This window comes from Ranitomeya imitator, chromosome 1, assembly GCF_032444005.1.
Source record: "Ranitomeya imitator isolate aRanImi1 chromosome 1, aRanImi1.pri, whole genome shotgun sequence".
In the NCBI taxonomy this organism is placed as follows: Eukaryota; Metazoa; Chordata; class Amphibia; order Anura; family Dendrobatidae; genus Ranitomeya; species Ranitomeya imitator.
The window spans coordinates 861,976,877-861,997,792 of NC_091282.1; the positions used below are offsets into that span (position 1 = coordinate 861,976,877).

General features: G+C 51.5%; 1 protein-coding gene across 2 annotated transcripts in view; it reads right to left on the minus strand.

Annotated features, from left to right (window-relative positions):
• Positions 1-11,089: 11,089 nt before the first annotated feature.
• Positions 11,090-20,916, minus strand: part of LOC138658174 (uncharacterized) — a 440,980-nt gene continuing 431,153 nt past the window's right edge. The window contains exon 8 of one of the 2 annotated variants that reach the window (XM_069745697.1): positions 11,090-11,556. In XM_069745697.1, coding sequence (XP_069601798.1) covers positions 11,434-11,556 — 123 coding nt within the window. In that variant the 3' untranslated portion in view covers positions 11,090-11,433. The remainder of the gene's footprint in view (positions 11,557-20,916) is intronic. The other variant, XM_069745698.1, reaches the window with a different exon arrangement.

The following is a 20,916-nucleotide window of genomic DNA, read 5'->3' on the forward strand; positions in this document are numbered from 1 at the left end:
CAAACGCAACGCAGACACAAAGCTGCCTCCAGTGCAGGCTTCGGCCTACACTCTGCTCCCCCTGCTTACCCTTAGCTCCAACACCGCTAGTTGGGGCTCTAGGAAGACAATCTTTAATAGGCAACGCATCTGGGTTCCAGCACCGCCAGCTGGTTCTCGGCAGTGTTCTTGTCACAGGTACTCCCTCGTGCCAAGCCTGGTTTCAGCACCGTCAGCTGTTTCCGGGTTGTGTCAAGCTCACTGAGACGCCTATGCTTGCCCCGTCGTGGTGCGGTCGGGTTAGCCAACTCCAGGGTGCCTCCAGTTTAGGAGCTTCCTATGTGGGCTGCGTGAACTGGTAGTCAAGGCTGGTTCTGTAGTGCCAGTAGGCCCAGCTCCCCCTGTAGGACTGTTGGGGTTCGGTAACTGCGGCTGCCTCGCGGCCTAGCTGTTCTCTCCTCTCCTGTGGGCCTTGGGGTCCACCACCTGGTTCCAGCACCGTCAGCTGGTTCCGGGCCGAGCCTTTGGCTTAGGTGCCTCCTCCTGGGTATCCGAGTTCCGCCAACGTCAGGCGGTCCTTGGTAGTGCTTTTAAGCGCGGGCACCTACAGCTTAGTAACCGGGTTCCAGCACCGCCAGCTGGTCCTCGGTTGTGCCATTGGCTCTTGCACACTGGGGCAACGCATCTGGGTTCCAGCAACGCCAGCTGGTTCTCGGCAGTGTTTTTGACACAGGTACTCCCTCGTGCCAAGCCTGGTTTCAGCACCGTCAGCTGTTTCCGGGTTGTGTCAAGCTCACTGAGACGCCTATGCTTGCCCCGTCGTGGTGCGGTCGGGTTAGCCAACTCCAGGGTGCCTCCAGTTTAGGAGCTTCCTATGTGGGCTACGTGAACTGGTAGTCAAGGCTGGTTCTGTAGTGCCAGTAGGCCCAGCTCCCCCTGTAGGACTGTTGGGGTTCGGTAACTGCGGCTGCCTCGCGGCCTAGCTGTTCTCTCCTCTCCTGTGGGCCTTGGGGTCCACCACCTGGTTCCAGCACCGTCAGCTGGTTCCAGGCCGAGCCTTTGGCTTAGGTGCCTCCTCCTGGGTATCCGAGTTCCGCCAACGTCAGGCGGTCCTTGGTAGTGCTTTTAAGCGCGGGCACCTACAGTTTAGTAACCGGGTTCCAGCACCGCCAGCTGGTCCTCGGTCGTGCCATTGGCTCTTGCACACTGGGGCAACGCATCTGGGTTCCAGCACCGCCAGCTGGTTCTCGGCAGTGTTCTTGTCACAGGTACTCCCTCGTGCCAAGCCTGGTTTCAGCACCGTCAGCTGTTTCCGGGTTGTGTCAAGCTCACTGAGACGCCTATGCTTGCCCCGTCGTGGTGCGGTCGGGTTAGCCAACTCCAGGGTGCCTCCAGTTTAGGAGCTTCCTATGTGGGCTGCGTGAACTGGTAGTCAAGGCTGGTTCTGTAGTGCTAGTAGGCCCAGCTCCCCCTGTAGGACTGTTGGGGTTCGGTAACTGCGGCTGCCTCGCGGCCTAGCTGTTCTCTCCTCTCCTGTGGGCCTTGGGGTCCACTACCTGGTTCCAGCACCGTCAGCTGGTTCCGGGCCGAGCCTTTGGCTTAGGTGCCTCCTCCTGGGTATCCGAGTTCCGCCAACATCAGGCGGTCCTTGGTAGTGCTTTTAAGCGCGGGCACCTACAGCTTAGTAACCGGGTTCCAGCACAGCCAGCTGGTCCTCGGTCGTGCCATTGGCTCTTGCACACTGGGGCAACGCATCTGGGTTCCAGCACCGCCAGCTGGTTCTCAGCAGTGTTCTTGTCACAGGTACTCCCTCGTGCCAAGCCTGGTTTCAGCACCGTCAGCTGTTTCCGGGTTGTGTCAAGCTCACTGAGACGCCTATGCTTGCCCCGTCGTGGTGCGGTCGGGTTAGCCAACTCCAGGGTGCCTCCAGTTTAGGAGCTTCCTATGTGGGCTGCGTGAACTGGTAGTCAAGGCTTGTTCTGTTGTGCCAGTAGGCCCAGCTCCCCCTGTAGGACTGTTGGGGTTCGGTAACTGCGGCTGCCTCGCGGCCTAGCTGTTCTCTCCTCTCCTGTGGGCCTTGGGGTCCACCACCTGGTTCCAGCACCGTCAGCTGGTTCCAGGCCGAGCCTTTGGCTTAGGTGCCTCCTCCTGGGTATCCGAGTTCCGCCAACGTCAGGCGGTCCTTGGTAGTGCTTTTAAGCGCGGGCACCTACAGCTTAGTAACCGGGTTCCAGCACCGCCAGCTGGTCCTCGGTCGTGCCATTGGCTCTTGCACACTGGGGCAACGCATCTGGGTTCCAGCACCGCCAGCTGGTTCTCGGCAGTGTTCTTGTCACAGGTACTCCCTCGTGCCAAGCCTGGTTTCAGCACCGTCAGCTGTTTCCGGGTTGTGTCAAGCTCACTGAGACGCCTATGCTTGCCCCGTCGTGGTGCGGTCGGGTTAGCCAACTCCAGGGTGCCTCCAGTTTAGGAGCTTCCTATGTGGGCTGCGTGAACTGGTAGTCAAGGCTGGTTCTGTAGTGCCAGTAGGCCCAGCTCCCCCTGTAGGACTGTTGGGGTTCGGTAACTGCGGCTGCCTCGCGGCCTAGCTGTTCTCTCCTCTTCTGTGGGCCTTGGGGTCCACCACCTGGTTCCAGCACCGTCAGCTGGTTCCGGGCCGAGCCTTTGGCTTAGGTGCCTCCTCCTGGGTATCCGAGTTCCGCCAACGTCAGGCGGTCCTTGGTAGTGCTTTTAAGCGCGGGCACCTACAGCTTAGTAACCGGGTTCCAGCACCACCAGCTGGTCCTCGGTCGTGCCATTGGCTCTTGCACACTGGGGCAACGCATCTGGGTTCCAGCAACGCCAGCTGGTTCTCGGCAGTGTTTTTGACACAGGTACTCCCTCGTGCCAAGCCTGGTTTCAGCACCGTCAGCTGTTTCCGGGTTGTGTCAAGCTCACTGAGACGCCTATGCTTGCCCCGTCGTGGTGCGGTCGGGTTAGCCAACTCCAGGGTGCCTCCAGTTTAGGAGCTTCCTATGTGGGCTGCGTGAACTGGTAGTCAAGGCTGGTTCTGTAGTGCCAGTAGGCCCAGCTCCCCCTGTAGGACTGTTGGGGTTCGGTAACTGCGGCTGCCTCGCGGCCTAGCTGTTCTCTCCTCTCCTGTGGGCCTTGGGGTCCACCACCTGGTTCCAGCACCGTCAGCTGGTTCCGGGCCGAGCCTTTGGCTTAGGTGCCTCCTCCTGGGTATCCGAGTTCCGCCAACGTCAGGCGGTCCTTGGTAGTGCTTTTAAGCGCGGGCACCTACAGCTTAGTAACCGGGTTCCAGCACCGCCAGCTGGTCCTCGGTCGTGCCATTGGCTCTTGCACACTGGGGCAACGCATCTGGGTTCCAGCACCGCCAGCTGGTTCTCGGCAGTGTTTTTGACACAGGTACTCCCTCGTGCCAAGCCTGGTTTCAGCACCGTCAGCTGTTTCCGGGTTGTGTCAAGCTCACTGAGACGCCTATGCTTGCCCCGTCGTGGTGCGGTCGGGTTAGCCAACTCCAGGGTGCCTCCAGTTTAGGAGCTTCCTATGTGGGCTGCGTGAACTGGTAGTCAAGGCTGGTTCTGTAGTGCCAGTAGGCCCAGCTCCCCCTGTAGGACTGTTGGGGTTCGGTAACTGCGGCTGCCTCGCGGCCTAGCTGTTCTCTCCTCTCCTGTGGGCCTTGGGGTCCACCACCTGGTTCCAGCACCGTCAGCTGGTTCCAGGCCGAGCCTTTGGCTTAGGTGCCTCCTCCTGGGTATCCGAGTTCCGCCAACATCAGGCGGTCCTTGGTAGTGCTTTTAAGCGCGGGCACCTACAGCTTAGTAACCGGGTTCCAGCACCGCCAGCTGGTCCTCGGTCGTGCCATTGGCTCTTGCACACTGGGGCAACGCATCTGGGTTCCAGCACCGCCAGCTGGTTCTCGGCAGTGTTCTTGTCACAGGTACTCCCTCGTGCCAAGCCTGGTTTCAGCACCGTCAGCTGTTTCCGGGTTGTGTCAAGCTCACTGAGACGCCTATGCTTGCCCCGTCGTGGTGCGGTCGGGTTAGCCAACTCCAGGGTGCCTCCAGTTTAGGAGCTTCCTATGTGGGCTGCGTGAACTGGTAGTCAAGGCTGGTTCTGTAGTGCCAGTAGGCCCAGCTCCCCCTGTAGGACTGTTGGGGTTCGGTAACTGCGGCTGCCTCGCGGCCTAGCTGTTCTCTCCTCTCCTGTGGGCCTTGGGGTCCACCACCTGGTTCCAGCACCGTCAGCTGGTTCCGGGCCGAGCCTTTGGCTTAGGTGCCTCCTCCTGGGTATCCGAGTTCCGCCAACGTCAGGCGGTCCTTGGTAGTGCTTTTAAGCGCGGGCACCTACAGTTTAGTAACCGGGTTCCAGCACCGCCAGCTGGTCCTCGGTCGTGCCATTGGCTCTTGCACACTGGGGCAACGCATCTGGGTTCCAGCACCGCCAGCTGGTTCTCGGCAGTGTTCTTGTCACAGGTACTCCCTCGTGCCAAGCCTGGTTTCAGCACCGTCAGCTGTTTCCGGGTTGTGTCAAGCTCACTGAGACGCCTATGCTTGCCCCGTCGTGGTGCGGTCGGGTTAGCCAACTCCAGGGTGCCTCCAGTTTAGGAGCTTCCTATGTGGGCTGCGTGAACTGGTAGTCAAGGCTGGTTCTGTTGTGCCAGTAGGCCCAGCTCCCCCTGTAGGACTGTTGGGGTTCGGTAACTGCGGCTGCCTCGCGGCCTAGCTGTTCTCTCCTCTCCTGTGGGCCTTGGGGTCCACCACCTGGTTCCAGCACCGTCAGCTGGTTCCAGGCCGAGCCTTTGGCTTAGGTGCCTCCTCCTGGGTATCCGAGTTCCGCCAACGTCAGGCGGTCCTTGGTAGTGCTTTTAAGCGCGGGCACCTACAGCTTAGTAACCGGGTTCCAGCACCACCAGCTGGTCCTCGGTCGTGCCATTGGCTCTTGCACACTGGGGCAACGCATCTGGGTTCCAGCACCGCCAGCTGGTTCTCGGCAGTGTTCTTGTCACAGGTACTCCCTCGTGCCAAGCCTGGTTTCAGCACCGTCAGCTGTTTCCGGGTTGTGTCAAGCTCACTGAGACGCCTATGCTTGCCCCGTCGTGGTGCGGTCGGGTTAGCCAACTCCAGGGTGCCTCCAGTTTAGGAGCTTCCTATGTGGGCTGCGTGAACTGGTAGTCAAGGCTGGTTCTGTAGTGCCAGTAGGCCCAGCTCCCCCTGTAGGACTGTTGGGGTTCGGTAACTGCGGCTGCCTCGCGGCCTAGCTGTTCTCTCCTCTCCTGTGGGCCTTGGGGTCCACCACCTGGTTCCAGCACCGTCAGCTGGTTCCGGGCCGAGCCTTTGGCTTAGGTGCCTCCTCCTGGGTATCCGAGTTCCGCCAACGTCAGGCGGTCCTTGGTAGTGCTTTTAAGCGCGGGCACCTACAGCTTAGTAACCGGGTTCCAGCACCGCCAGCTGGTCCTCGGTCGTGCCATTGGCTCTTGCACACTGGGGCAACGCATCTGGGTTCCAGCAACGCCAGCTGGTTCTCGGCAGTGTTTTTGACACAGGTACTCCCTCGTGCCAAGCCTGGTTTCAGCACCGTCAGCTGTTTCCGGGTTGTGTCAAGCTCACTGAGACGCCTATGCTTGCCCCGTCGTGGTGCGGTCGGGTTAGCCAACTCCAGGGTGCCTCCAGTTTAGGAGCTTCCTATGTGGGCTGCGTGAACTGGTAGTCAAGGCTGGTTCTGTAGTGCCAGTAGGCCCAGCTCCCCCTGTAGGACTGTTGGGGTTCGGTAACTGCGGCTGCCTCGCGGCCTAGCTGTTCTCTCCTCTCCTGTAGGCCTTGGGGTCCACCACCTGGTTCCAGCACCGTCAGCTGGTTCCGGGCCGAGCCTTTGGCTTAGGTGCCTCCTCCTGGGTATCCGAGGTCTGCCAACGTCAGGCGGTCCTTGGTAGTGCTTTTAAGCGCGGGCACCTACAGCTTAGTAACCGGGTTCCAGCACCGCCAGCTGGTCCTCGGTCGTGCCATTGGCTCTTGCACACTGGGGCAATGCATCTGGGTTCCAGCACCGCCAGCTGGTTCTCGGCAGTGTTCTTGTCACAGGTACTCCCTCGTGCCAAGCCTGGTTTCAGCACCGTCAGCTGTTTCCGGGTTGTGTCAAGCTCACTGAGACGCCTATGCTTGCCCCGTCGTGGTGCGGTCGGGTTAGCCAACTCCAGGGTGCCTCCAGTTTAGGAGCTTCCTATGTGGGCTGCGTGAACTGGTAGTCAAGGCTGGTTCTGTAGTGCCAGTAGGCCCAGCTCCCCCTGTAGGACTGTTGGGGTTCGGTAACTGCGGCTGCCTCGCGGCCTAGCTGTTCTCTCCTCTCCTGTGGGCCTTGGGGTCCACCACCTGGTTCCAGCACCGTCAGCTGGTTCCGGGCCGAGCCTTTGGCTTAGGTGCCTCCTCCTGGGTATCCGAGTTCCGCCAACGTCAGGCGGTCCTTGGTAGTGCTTTTAAGCGCGGGCACCTACAGCTTAGTAACCGGGTTCCAGCACCGTCAGCTGGTCCTCGGTCGTGCCATTGGCTCTTGCACACTGGGGCAACGCATCTGGGTTCCAGCACCGCCAGCTGGTTCTCGGCAGTGTTTTTGTCACAGGTACTCCCTCGTGCCAAACCTGGTTTCAGCACCGTCAGCTGTTTCCGGGGTGTGTCAAACTCGCTGAGACGCCTATGTTTGCCCCGTCGTGTTGCAATCAGGTTAGCCAACTCCAGGGTGCCTCCAGTTTAGGAGCTTCCTATGTGGGCTGCGTGAACTCGTAGTCAAGGCTGGTTCTGTAGTGCCAGTAGGCCCAGCTCCCCCTGTAGGACTGTTGGGGTTCGGTAACTGCGGCTGCCTCGCGGCCTAGCTGTTCTCTCCTCTCCTGTGGGCCTTCGGGTCCACCACCTGGTTCCAGCACCGTCAGCTGGTTCTCGGCAGTGTCTTTTGCTCTTGTACCTTCTGCTCCCCATCCTGGTTCCAGTACCGTCAGCTGGTTCCGGGCAGAGCCTTTGGCTTAGGTGCCTCCTTCTGGGTATCCAAGTTCCACCAACGTCAGGTGGTCCTTGGTAGTGCTTTCAGGCACGGGTACCTCCTGCTTAGTAACCGGGTTCCAGTAACGTCAGCTGGTCCTCGGTAGTTCCATTGGCTCTTGGACCTTCGGCTACCCATCCGGGTTCCAGTACCGTCAGCTGGTTCTCGGCAGTGTCTTTTGCTCTTGTACCTTCTGCTCCCCATCCTGGTTCCAGTAACGTCAGCTGGTTCCGGGCAGAGCCTTTGGCTTAGGTGCCTCCTTCTGGGTATCCGAGTTCCGCCAACGCCAGGCGGTCCTTGGTAGTGCTTTTTAGCACGGGTACCTCCTGCTTAGTAACCGGGTTCTAGTAACGTCAGCTGGTCCTCGGTAGTTCCATAGGCTCTTGAACCTTCGGGTAGCCATCCGAGTTCCAGTTCCATCAGCTGGTTCTTGGCATTTTCTCAGCCTTCTTGTACCTTCTGCTACATTTCCAAGTTTAAGACCCTAAAGTCGACGACCCGGAAGACCACCCCGATGACGACGACCCGGAAGACCACCCCGATGACGACGACGACGACCCGGAAGACCACCCCGATGACGGCGGCGGAGAGGACGACGGCTGAGACGACGACGGCGGAGATGACGACACTGGAGACGACGACCCTGGAGACGACGACATGGAAGACCGAGAAGCAGAAGAACAAGAGGCTGCAGAACAAAGAGCAGAAGAACATTAAGCATAAGACTTAATATCAGAGCAAAAGATATTATCTAAATTATATGCAGAAGAAGACTAAGCAGTGTATGGGGGTGAGTCCGTTCCTCCTCGTGGTGCCCCTGGATAAAGCCTGATGCTGCAGGCCAAACTGAACGCGGACAAATGTAACTTTTGTGACTGGCAGAACGGAAGGTGTAATCTTCCAACTTTTATAGATAACAACTACGGGAATGCCTGTCACAAATGAGAATATGATGAAGAAGTAGAATAGGAAGAATAATAACAGTGGAATAAAAAGAATATGTAGAATAGGAAGAATAATAATAGTTGAATAAAATGAATATGAAGAATGTAATAAAAAAAAAAATAGGTAGAAGATGAAGAAGAAGATGAATAAGGTGAAGAAGAAGTTGATGTCAAAGATGCTGATGATGATGAAGATGAAAGTGTGGGAAAAGTAAAAAAGAAAAAGAAAAAAAAGAAGGGGAAGGGCGTGGAATAGTGAAACATCAATATCTGACAAAATAAAAAAAAATTTACATACTCAATATCTTTTTCACTCCGAACGTCTTTAAAAAAAAAAAAACATGCTATTCTATTTGATTGGGCTAAACCTCATTGCCTTTAATGTCTCCGCCACCTCCCACAATACATCCTACATTATTCTTAGTTGTTTTCCTTGATGTAGAATGAACCTACAAGGAAAGAAAGGGTTTATTTTAATTCCGATATTTTGGTCCCATTGACTTGCATTGGGATCGGGTATCGGTATCGGCGATATCCGATATTTTTTGAATATCGGCCGATCCCAACCGATACCGATACTTTCCGATATCGGAAGGTATCGCTCAACACTAGTCATTACACAAATTGGGAATGAGTGGGAGGGGATATGTGTTTCTTACAGTAATCTTATTTAGTGCCCAAAAGTCAAGGCATGGGCGGAGACCACCGTCTTTTTTTTTACGAAAAAACTCCCTGCAGCAACAGGAGACATGAAAGGGCGAATATGCTCCTTGCGGGGTCTCTCCGATATGTTCTCCTTCATGGCGACCCGCCGTCGGGCTTTTAGCAATTTAGCCCCAGGAATCAGGTCAATGGCATAATCAAAAGGTCGGTGCGGTGGTAACCCCTCAGCCTGACTTTCAGGGAACACGTCCTTGAAATACTTCAGGTCCTCCGGAATACCCTCCAGACCGACGGACGACACAGGCACAGAATTTAGACATTTGTTTTCACAGCTGGATCCCCTTTTAACAATCTCCTGGGCCTCTCAATGACTGGATTATGACATTGCAGCCAAGGAAACCTCAAACCAAACCAGCGGGGAGGTTGTCCAAAACAAAACAGGCTATTTGCTCCAAATGAACAGGCCCCTCCTTAAGGACAAACATTTTAGTAACAGAGCGGATCCCGTCCTTGGTGAATGGGATTGAGTCAATAGCCACCACTTTCATGGGTTTGTCCAACCTGACTGTCCCTATCTCACAGTGGGCCACCAACCTCGAGTCAATCAAGTTCACTGAAAACCTGCAATCCACAGAAGCAGAAGAGGGAAAAAAAACAATTGTTCACACCTACTTCCACCTTTAACAGTAGTCTGAAGGATGAGGAAGAAAGTACCTGTGGGTCTGGGTAACCTCCTCAGCAGTTACCCAGACCTAGTGATTTCCCGAGAGCTTGGAATCCGGAGGACAGAAGGGACAGTCCTTAATCCAATGACCTGGTTCTTCACAATAGAAGCAGAGTTTCTTCTCTCTGCGGCGTCTCCTCTGCTTTTCCTTCATGGAGACAGCCCCCACCTCCATGGGCTCAACCGACCATGAAGACTCCAACTTCCCTGGCAACAAAGGAGCATCTCGTTGTACAACACCTCTCTCTCAGCCTGCGATCCATATGGACGGCCTGGGTCATGACCTCCTCCAGATAGTCAGACGGTGGGTGCAGGGCCAAGGCATCCTTTAAATGCGTGGAGAGACCCCGTTACAATAGCCCCCTGAGTGCCGAGTCATTCTAGGAAACCTTGGAAGCCCATAGCCTGTACTCAGAACAGTACCACTCAGCTGAATGCTTTTCCTGGGTCAGACTCATAACCGTGTCCTCTGCCAGTCTCACACGATCAGGTTCATCGTATATAAGACCCAAGGCCTCGTAGAACCGATCAGCAGACATTAGCTCAGGGGAGGTAGGAGAATATACTGGTCAGTACAGAATAAAACAAAGTGCAGGGTTAAATGACGAGAAGACTGAGAGGAGACTTAATAGCTGTCTGCAAATATTTCAAGGGCTGTCACATTATAGAAGGATCATTTTTATTCTCATTTGCACAAAGAAAGACTAGAAGCAATGGGATGAAACTGAATGGGAGGAGAGACAGATTAGATATTAGCAAAAACTTTTTGACAGTAAGGGTGATCAATGAGTGGAACAGGCTGCCACGAGATGTGGTGAGTTCTCCTTCAATGGAAGTTTTCAAACAGAGGCTGGACAGACATCTGTCTGGGATGATTTAGTGAGTCCTGCATTGAGCAGGGGGTTGGACCAGATGACCTAGGAGGTCCCTTCCAACTCTACCATTCTATGATTCATGATAAGAGAATAAGTGTCATAAAGAGGGTGTTCAGTAGACAGAATACCTTGTTGTAGATCGGCTCTCTTGGTTGCACATAAAGGTAGACACAGGAACACTGTCTCTTTTTATCTTCCACTGGTTTATTAAGTGTGCTGCATAAACCAGTGGAATTCTAGCAAAACAAACATGGCCTTCCTGGCCTAACAGAAAAAAAAACCCTTAATGTATGACACAGTCCTTGTTGCTACAGGAATCCGCCCGTCGCAGGAACAAACAACACAAGGTTCAGCTTTACTTAACATGTAACCTGAGCTCCAGAGCTTGCACCTCAAGGCCCACCCAACACTGAATGCTTTAGATGGCTGGGTATTTATCCTCTGGACTCCTCCCACTCTACAGCTGTTCAAGCAATCTAGCACTAACCATGGCTGATTAACCCCTCTCAGCATTTAGTGTGCTGGAGCTTTTTCCTAGATTTACATTAATGGAGCTTACAACCTCCCCTCCAGTACTTTGACAGTGATGTTTTCACAACCTGAATAGCGCAGAGGTTGGCTCCTGCACAAGGTAATAGGTTTGTGGGCCTTGCCGTGCTGTCTGCCGACCCAGGAAGCGGATGCAGCTAAAACGGTAAGGGAGATGGATAAGGCTTTGTCATACCGGTGTCAAAGTAGTGTGCATGCATCTGGCGCTGAGACAAAGCGATGTTTGTGAAATGCAACTGCACATGCTGTGTCATTCAAGCACCGCATACAGAAATGAAGACTCCTGTTCTTGAGTGCAAAAGAGACCAGACGGGAACAGAATATTTTTTCTTTACATAAAAATAACATTTAATAAAAGTGAAAAAATATTTAAATTCAGACTATACATATTTGGTATCCCAGTGAAAGTAACAACCTTTAATTTTACTCTTTGGGAGTTCTACAAAGTAACCATGTAATACCAGGTTCAACCAAAAGATTCGAGATATATGATGAAGGTATCAACAGTTGGATACCCTGTGTTCAGGTTACCTTTGAGAGACCTTTTAAACAAAGGGAACAATTCATTTAAATATATTTCTTTATGTCTGCATGATTAACACAACATTTTGATTTATCAATGAATAGGGTCACAGTCCAGCCGTTAATTAAATTATGCCTAGACGCATTAAAAATTAAGAGTGAAGATCTCATTGGCAATGTCAGTGTTGTTAGTTTGTTTCAGAGCTTCCTGCAATGTCTGTGTCTGCTTGCCAAGGGCATTCCTCCACACCTGCAGCATGTCTAGGATCTAGGAGCAAGAACAAGACATTCCAAGTTAGATGATTTGTGTGTAAGTAAATAAATTATTTTTCATTTACTCAGACTATTGCAAATAAAATATTTAAGTTGTCAAACAGTGCTTTCGAAAGTAAAGTATGTATAGTTCTTGGGTTGTTCAGCAACTTTGCAAATAATCTTAATTTTAAATATTTTTTTTGTTTATATCTCCTATGCACACACGTGTCTCCATGATATCACACTACAAACAAACTCTTTGGCCCCAGGTGGAGTGTGAGGCTACTGATTAATTAAGAGACACATGCCTCTTAATGGAGTTGTCCGTGATGATGAGCGCGCGCAAAAATGCTCGGGAACTCATTAATCCAGTCAAGCAAATCATAATGCTCGACACGAGTAACGAGTACAGTGGGGAAAAAGTATTTAGTCAGCCACCATGTCAGCATGATAACGATCCCAAGCACACCGCCAGGGCAATGAAGGAATGGCTTCGTAAGAAGCATATAAAGGTCCTGGAGTGGCCTAGCCAGTTTCCAGATCTCAACCCCGTAGAAACCTTTGGAGGGAGTTGAAAGTCCGTGTTGCCCAGTGACAAGCCCAAAACATCACTGCTCTAGAGCAGATCTGCATGGAGTTATGGGCCAACATACCACCAACAGTGTGTGCCAACCTTGTAAAGACTTACAGAAAACGTTTGAACTCTGTCATTGCCAACAAAGGCTATATAACAAAATATTGAGATGAACTTTTGTTAATGACTAAATACTTATTTTCCTCCATAATTTGCAAAATAAATCTTGCCAAATCAGACTAGGTGATTTTCTTGCTTTGTTTTCTTATTTTGACTCTCATAGTTGTGGTCTACCTATGATGTTAATTACAGGCCTCTCTCATCTTTTTAAGTGGGAGAACTTGCACAATTGGTGGCTGACTAAATACTTTTTCCCCACTGTAAATACCGTCTAATATTTCACTGCAGAAAAAAATTTGCAGTATTACAGTTGCAGGAAAATGTGCCCACCTCAGATGGACATGTTAAAGTGCAGGAATATAGCAATGCTATTGTTTACCCACCAAGTCTGGCTGTATGCTTTTGCAGCACAACTGCCACAGAATAAATGGGGTATAATTTTTCCCTGTTCAGAACAATTTGCAGGATAAAGAGAAAAAAGAATATTATTAGCCCTCAGAAGGGCTTTTTGTATGAGTTGGGTAGAAAAGAAGTGAAATTTACCTTATCCTTTCCTACACTATCCTTTGAGCACAATCTCTCCCTAAGTGCTGTTAACAGCAGTATGAATATTGACTATATTTAGCCCTAATAAGGGCTATTGTTGCATTTGAAAGAAATATAAGTGTTGTGTAATCCCTGCGTATACGTAGCTAAAATAGGTATTTTTGCGTACTCACCGTAAAATCCTTTTCTCCGAGCCATTCATTGGGGGACACAGACCGTGGGTGTATGCTGCTGCCAATAGGAGGCTGACACTAAGTGATACAAAAAAGTTAGCTCCTCCTCTGCAGTATACACCTTCCTGCTGGCTCTCAGCTAACCAGTTCGGTGCCAAAGCATTAGGAGATCAATAACAACATAAAGTATAGCATGTCAACTTATATATGAGAGTATAGCATGTCAAACTATAAAACAAGCACAAGCAAATAACAGCGTGGGAGCTGTGTCCCCCAATGATTGGCTCGGAGAAAAGGATTTTACGGTGAGTACACAAAAATCCCTATTTCTCCTTTGCCTCATTGGGGGACAGAGACCGTGGGACGTCCCAAAGCAGTCCCTGGGTGGGGACAACATCAGATCAGGCCCTGTGTAACCGCTACTTACAAGAGCGCTACCGCGGCCTGCAGAGTCCGCCTGCCCAGACTCACATCTGCGGAAGTCTGGGAATTATAGTGCTTCAAGACTGCATGCGGACAGGACGAACCCGCAAGCTTGCAGGCGTGCTTTATCGATGCCTAGTACCTAGAGCCCAAGAAAACCTCGATCAACAGAGTGGAGTGGAGTTAGGCTAACGTCTAACTCGGAAGGACTCCTGGATGGTGTAACGAATCTACCAGGCTAACATGGCCGATGAAATGGCTAAACCCTTCCTGTAACAGTCAGTAAGCATTCCTCTGACCGTCAGGAAGTTCAAATAAAGTGTCCAACCCTCGGAAGGACGCCGGCATGATACGTACCTACTCAGAGCACTCACTTCTTCCAGAATATGGAGAACCCATCCTGTATTGTGGACTGGTGCCGAAAGAGATGAGGGAAGAACGATGCCCTCGTAACATTGGGAATACAATATCACCATGGTAACAAGGGACGGGGATGGCCTGAGGACAACCTTGCCTTGATGGTAATAAGGAAAAAAGTCTGAAAGAACAGAGCATCCAGCTCCAAAGACTTGTCAGGATGACGAGATCGCAGAGAAAAAAAGGGGCGACCTTCCCTGATAGTAAAGTCTGCCCGGATCAAAAAGGAGTCTACTGTAAGACTCCCAGGATCATTTATTTTTTGTTTCTCTTTCATGCATGTGGAGTCTGCGCTGCCCTACGAACTTATAGCGCAGGCGCTGGGGACATTCATGAAGGAAATGGAGGTGGCGCACGGAGGCCCTGAGTGATGACAGGGAGGCGTTTGTGTCAGGGGGGGAAAGACAAGCCCCCCTGATAAATTAGAGGTAGGAGGGACAAATTATAAAAACGATTATTTTAGCGTTGGCAGGGACACCAACTGAAAGAGCCACCTTGACAAAGTGCAGCATTAGTGCAGCACAAGGTGGCTCCCACAGTTAAAAATGCCTGGGGGGATGACAGGTTCCCTTTAAGATCCCAAAGTTCTAATGGTATGTGAAAGGGAAGGACCACATGTGAAAACTCCCTGCAAGAAAGTCCTGATGGAAGACTTCTGGGTGAAGTTCCCACACACTTGAGGCGGGACGCTGATGGCTGAAGAAGTCTAACGCCCAGAGATCTACACCTGAGATGTGTACTGCCGAGATCACCGAATGATAGATCTCGGCCCCTCAGAGAATGAGAGGTACCTCGCCCATGATGCCTGACCATGGGTACCTGCTAGTTGATTGACGTATGGCACATCCGTGGCATTATCTAATTGAATTCGGATGGGGTGACCCTTCAGAAGGCAGAGGACCTGCTGTAGGTCTAGCCGTATCCTTCGGATCCCCAGAACAAAGATGGGGAGAAGAAGGCTGGCATCGGTAGTCACTAATAATCATTGAACTGGAAGGAACTCCCCTGGATGAGGAAGAAGCTCAGCGACTACCCTCTGAAAACCTGATTGACTTACAGAAAACGAGTGGAGTGATGGAAACAGCTTCCATTGCTGTCACCATTTTTCCTCATGACCCTCCCAGCAAATCGAATGGAATGAGTGATCAAGTGAGTTCTGAGTTGAAGGGCTACGGCCTTGTCTCAAGGGAGAAATACCAACCCTCTGGAAGTGTCCAGGATCATCCTCAAAAAGGATATCTGCTGGGCTGGTAAAGAGGAAAAAAACTGTCTAGATGAAGCTACCAGCCCAAGAGAGAGAGGGTATAGCAATTGATATAGACGACTCAGCGTAGTCCTGGAAGAGCGGCTAGAAAGTCGACAGTATAGGGCAGGACGACCATGCCTCTACGGTGCAAGAGGAATATGACGGCTACCATGACCCTTGCGAACACTCAGGGTGCGGTAGCAAGACCGAAGGACAAGGTTGTGACTTGAAAATGCTGTTTGCGAATGGAAAAGCAAAGGAATTTTTGAAGAGGGGAAAATAGGAATGTGAAGGTAAGCATCCCGAATGTCGGTGGATGCCAGAAACTCCACCTTTTTTCCATTGAAGTAATGGCTGAGCAGAGGAACTCCATCCAAAGAAGGAGGACCTTGTCCAGCTTGGTAAAAGTTTGAGGTCCAGGATCGGTCTTACTTTTCCCTTTTTGGAACCAAGATCCCTTGGAAATAGACCGTCCTGGACAATTCTTCCACTGCTGGTTGGGTCTATAGGAAACATGCAATCCTAGGGAGTGATGTCAGAGGCTTTTTGAACGCAGAGTACACTTCCATACTCTGAGCTATAATGCCCTTCTGGGTGTAATGGCATTTGCTGCTGACAGCGCCGCTCAACTAGCTGCATCCAAGAGGCGTGAACCAGCTAGTCTCCCGCTCAAGAATTTGATTGACCAGCTGTACTGTCTTCAGGAAAAGGTTACTGATGTAAATCAAAGTAGATAAGGTCTTCGACCAGGAGACCATTGCTCTAGCAACCCATGCAGTGGCTAAGGAAGGGTAGAGCACTCAATCCGAGGCTGCAAGACGGAACGAACCCGATTGCTATCTGACAGTCCGTTGTAATTTTAATTGATGACCCATCGGGCAGGAATACTGGTAGACAAACCACAGGAGATTCTACCTAGATAATCTGCCAAGTGGCAGAATGCGCGGCTGCATCCAGGTCAGGAAAAGTCGTCTCTTGCTACCTCCGCTCTCTTTTGACAGTGCGGAGTTAAAATGATGAACCCTTGATCCACCACCCTCTTAACAGGGAAGTGGAGAGGGATCGTCCGTCTTCTTGCATCATTCGCTAAATAGTGGAGATGCAGAGAGGGGTGCTCGGACGGCAAAAAAGGGTGCCACTGTATATCCACAGAGTTCAGGTCACCGGGTGGACAGGGTTGGTTCTGGTGTTAGGCCTGGCTGCAGAAGAGTATACATAGAGGCGACACTCCATGTGCTCATCTATTGATGGTGTGGGGAGATCGGTGCCCTTTAAAAGGACCCGTCACCCCTAAGAAACAGACCAGGCATGGCATGCCACATCGAAGGGTGGTATACGTGGCATGTGTTTGCATATTGCTTATCCGGATGCTCCCTGTCCGGGTGAATGACAAATGCTCTGCGAGGGAGCTTAGTCTCCTTATGAGGGACACTGCGTGATCTAGAGTGGAACCGTAGCCCTCATCAATCTACAGAGATTGGTTGATGATATAAATAGGTGAATCCATCCTCTTCTGAAGCTCTGGCGAGTCCAGATCCAAGGCAATATCCAATCCATATTCAGAGTCTTGTTCTCAGCAAATCATTGGTGAGGGAGATCAGGAAATGAAGCTTCCATTTTCTAGACGCCTGTACGTTTCTAGAATACTTGTGGCCCCTGCTAGCCGACAGCTCCCATGTATGAGAAGAACCATATATATCGGTCCTGCGAGCACTCCAAGCCACAGAGGGTTCACGGAGGGATTCAATCTCTTGATGAGAGAAGCCATGGGATGTGGCAGTGATGAAGCCCACTCAGGGGAACTAGGTACTCTGGGATGAGCTGAGATCGGCGGCGGAGGGTTCCTGAGTTTATTTAGGGTGACGGGCTTCGGACTGGTCATGTGCCTTTAAGACCAGGTAATACTGGTCATGTGCCTTTAAGACCAGGGAATGCTAGTCAAATACCTTTAAGACCAGGAAATGCTGGTCATGTGCCTTTTAGACCAGGGAATCTTGATCATGTGCCTTTAAAACCAGGGAATACTGGTCATGTGCCTCTAAGACCAGCGAATACTGGTAAACCGGGGACTAACATGGGTCATTCACGTAAGTACAGGAGGGAAGATGGCAGTACTTCCTTACCCGGCTGCAGAGTCGTTGAGCACCTTTAATGCAAAAAACCTTCGCCTCTGCCGGCCAGGTGGACCAAGATGGCCACCTGGAGTTGCAGAGGTAATAAAGTCTCGCAGAGCGCGAGAGGAACCATTTTGGGGGTGGAGCCACAGACACAATGTGGGTGGAGCCTCGTGACTTCCATGAATAGGCCCAAGCCGGGGCCTAAATTTCTGCAGCCGGCAGGAGCAATACCAGGGGTAGAATAGAGGGGCATTGGGCCGGGAAAAGCGAATGCTCCCGTGCCAGACAGAAAACACCAGAAAGGATGGAAGGAGCCGCCTTAGCGCGCCATAGTGCGGGCACGACTTCTGGGATGCCGCAGCCGGGGGCTAAATGTTTGCAGTCGGCTGGAGCGTTACCTTATGGAGGTGGGCCACAGGGAAGCCATGTTAATATCCCACTGCAGGGGCCCATCGCCGACTGAATCCACTCACCATTGGTGTGCGTCCCGGCATGGAGCCGACCACGGATGACTGGGTTTCAGTGCCGAGGAAAGTGCGCACTGTGCTGTTCTGCTGCAAGTTAGGTATTGCAGCGTGGACGGTGCAGGGATAAAGCGATAACTCTCAATCCACCATCCCCTTGTTAGGGAGGTGGAGAGGAACTGTCCGCCTCCTTGTGCCATCCGCTTTAACAGTGGTGGTACAATGGGGGCTGCTCGGACGCCAAAAAGAAGTAGCCTCTGTACATCCATGGAGTTCAAGCCCCCGGGTGGACTGGGCAAGTTGTCCGGCTATAGGCCTGGCTCCAGGAGAGGATACATAGAGGCAACATTTCATGTGCTCGCCCGTTGCAGGTGTGGGGAGATCGAGACCCGAAGGAACCGTCGCCCCTAAAGTGAGCTCAGGCATGGCTTCCCACGTCGCAGGAGAGGGTACGGGGAGGTGACACTCCGCGTTCTTGCCTGTTGATGGTTCGGGGGAGATTGGAACCTTGAAAGGATCCGTCGCCCCCTTCACCCCTTTAATTAAAAAATAAAAATTTACAGAAAAGTAAAAAATAAAATAAAAACAATGGGGTCTGAACCAGACCCAAGTGCCTCCTACAGACACTAAGCAAGAACTGGTTAGCTGAGAGCTAGCAGGAGGGTGTATACTGCAGAGGAAGAGCTAACTTTTTTTGTATCACTTAGTGTCAGCCTCCTATTGGCAGCAGCATACACCCATGTGTTATGACCTGGTGGTCAGGACAATAATGGACCTGGTGGTTAAGAGCACACGGAATGAGCTGATAGTTACTGACAATATAGGACGAGCTCTGGGACGTAGGAACTCTGCTGACCGCAATCCCTAATCCTATCAACCACACTAGAAATAGCCGTGGATTGCTCCTAACGCTCCCTATGCAACTCGGCACAGCCTAAGGAACTAGCTAGCCCTGAAGATAGAAAAATAAAGCCTACCTTGCCTCAGAGAAATTCCCCAAAGGAAAAGGTAGCCCCCCCACATATAATGACTGTGAGTAAAGATGAAAATACAAACACAGAGATGAAATAGATTAAGCAAAGTGAGGCCCGACTTACTGAACAGACTGAGGATAGGAAAGGTAGCTTTGCGGTCAGCACAAAAACCTACAAAAAGACCACGCAGAGGGCGCAAAAAGACCCTCCGCACCGACTCACGGTGCGGAGGCGCTCCCTCTGCATCCCAGAGCTTCCAGCAAGCAAGGCAACAATCAAAATAGCAAGCTGGATAGAAAAATAGCAAACCAGAGAAAAACAAGCAGTCACTTAGCTTCTGCTGGGAAGACAGGTCACAAGAACGATCCAGGAGTGAACTAGACCAATACTGGAACATTGACAGGTGGCATGGAGCAAAGATCTAAGAGGAGTTAAATAGGGCAGCCAGCTAACGAATTAACCTCGTCACCTGTGGAAGGAAACTCAGAAACACCCACAGCCACCAGAGAAAGTCCATGGACAGAACCAGCCGAAGTACCATTCATGACCACAGGAGGGAGCCCGACAACAGAATTCACAACAGTACCCCCCCTTGAGGAGGGGTCACCGAACCCTCACCAGGGCCCCCAGGCCGACCAGGATGAGCCAAATGAAAGGCACGAACCAGATCGGCAGCATGAACATCAGAGGCAAAAACCCAGGAATTATCTTCCTGACCATAACCCTTCCACTTGACCAGGTACTGGAGTTTCCATCTCGAAACACGAGAATCCAAAATCTTCTCCACCACATACTCCAACTCCCCCTCAACCAACACCGGGGCAGGAGGATCAACGGATGGAACCACAGGCGCCACGTATCTCCGCAATAACGACCTATGGAACACATTATGGATGGCAAAAGAAGCAGGAAGGGCCAAACGAAATGACACAGGATTGATAACCTCAGAAATCTTATACGGACCAATGAAACGAGGCTTAAACTTAGGAGAGGAAACCTTCATAGGAACATAACGAGACGACAACCAAACCAAATCCCCAACACGAAGTCGGGGACCCACACAACGCCGGCGGTTAGCGAAACGTTGAGCCTTCTCCTGGGACAATGTCAAATTGTCCACCACATGAGTCCAAATCTGCTGCAACCTATCCACCACAGTATCTACACCAGGACAGTCCGAAGACTCAACCTGCCCTGAAGAGAAACGCGGATGGAAACCAGAATTGCAGAAAAACGGCGAAACCAAAGTAGCCGAGCTGGCCCGATTTATTAAGGGCGAACTCAGCCAACGGCAAAAAGGACACCCAATCATCCTGATCAGCAGAAACAAAGCATCTCAGATATGTTTCCAAAGTCTGATTAGTTCGTTCGGTTTGGCCATTTGTCTGAGGATGGAAAGCCAAGGAAAAAGACAAATCAATGCCCATCCTAGCACAAAAAGATTGCCAAAACCTCGAAACAAACTGGGAACCTCTGTCAGAAACGATGTTCTCTGGGATACCATGTAAACTAACCACATGCTGGAAAAATAATGGCACCAAATCAGAGGAGGAAGGCAATTTAGACAAAGGTACCAAATGGACCATCTTAGAAAAGCGATCACAAACCACCCAAATGACCGACATCTTTTGAGAGACGGGGAGATCCGAAATAAAATCCATAGAAATATGCGTCCAGGGCCTCTTCGGGACCGGCAAGGGCAAAAGCAACCCACTGGCACGAGAATAGCAGGGCTTAGCCCGAGCACAAGTCCCACAGGACTGCACAAGAGAACGCACATCCCATGACAAAGACGGCCACCAAAAGGATCTAGCTACCAAATCTCTGGTACCAAAGATTCCAGGATGCCCAGCCAACACTGAACAATGAATCTCAGAGATAACTCTACTAGTCCATCTATCAGGGACAAACAGTTTCTCCGCTGGGCAACGGTCAGGTCCATCAGCCTGAAATTTTTGCAGCACCCGCTGCAAATCAGGGGAGATGGCAGACAAAATTACCCCCTCTTTGAGAATACCCGCCGGCTCAGGAACACCCGGAGAGTCAGGCACAAAACTCCTTGACAGGGCATCAGCCTTCACATTCTTAGCGCCCGGAAGGTACGAAACCACAAAATCAAAACGGGAGAAAAATAACAACCATCGAGCCTGTCTCGGATTCAACCGTTTGGCAGACTCAAGATAAGTCAAATTCTTGTGATCTGTCAAGACCACCACGCGATGCTTGGCTCCTTCAAGCCAATGACGCCACTCCTCGAATGCCCACTTCATGGCCAACAACTCTCGATTATCAACATCATAATTGCGCTCAGCAGGCGAA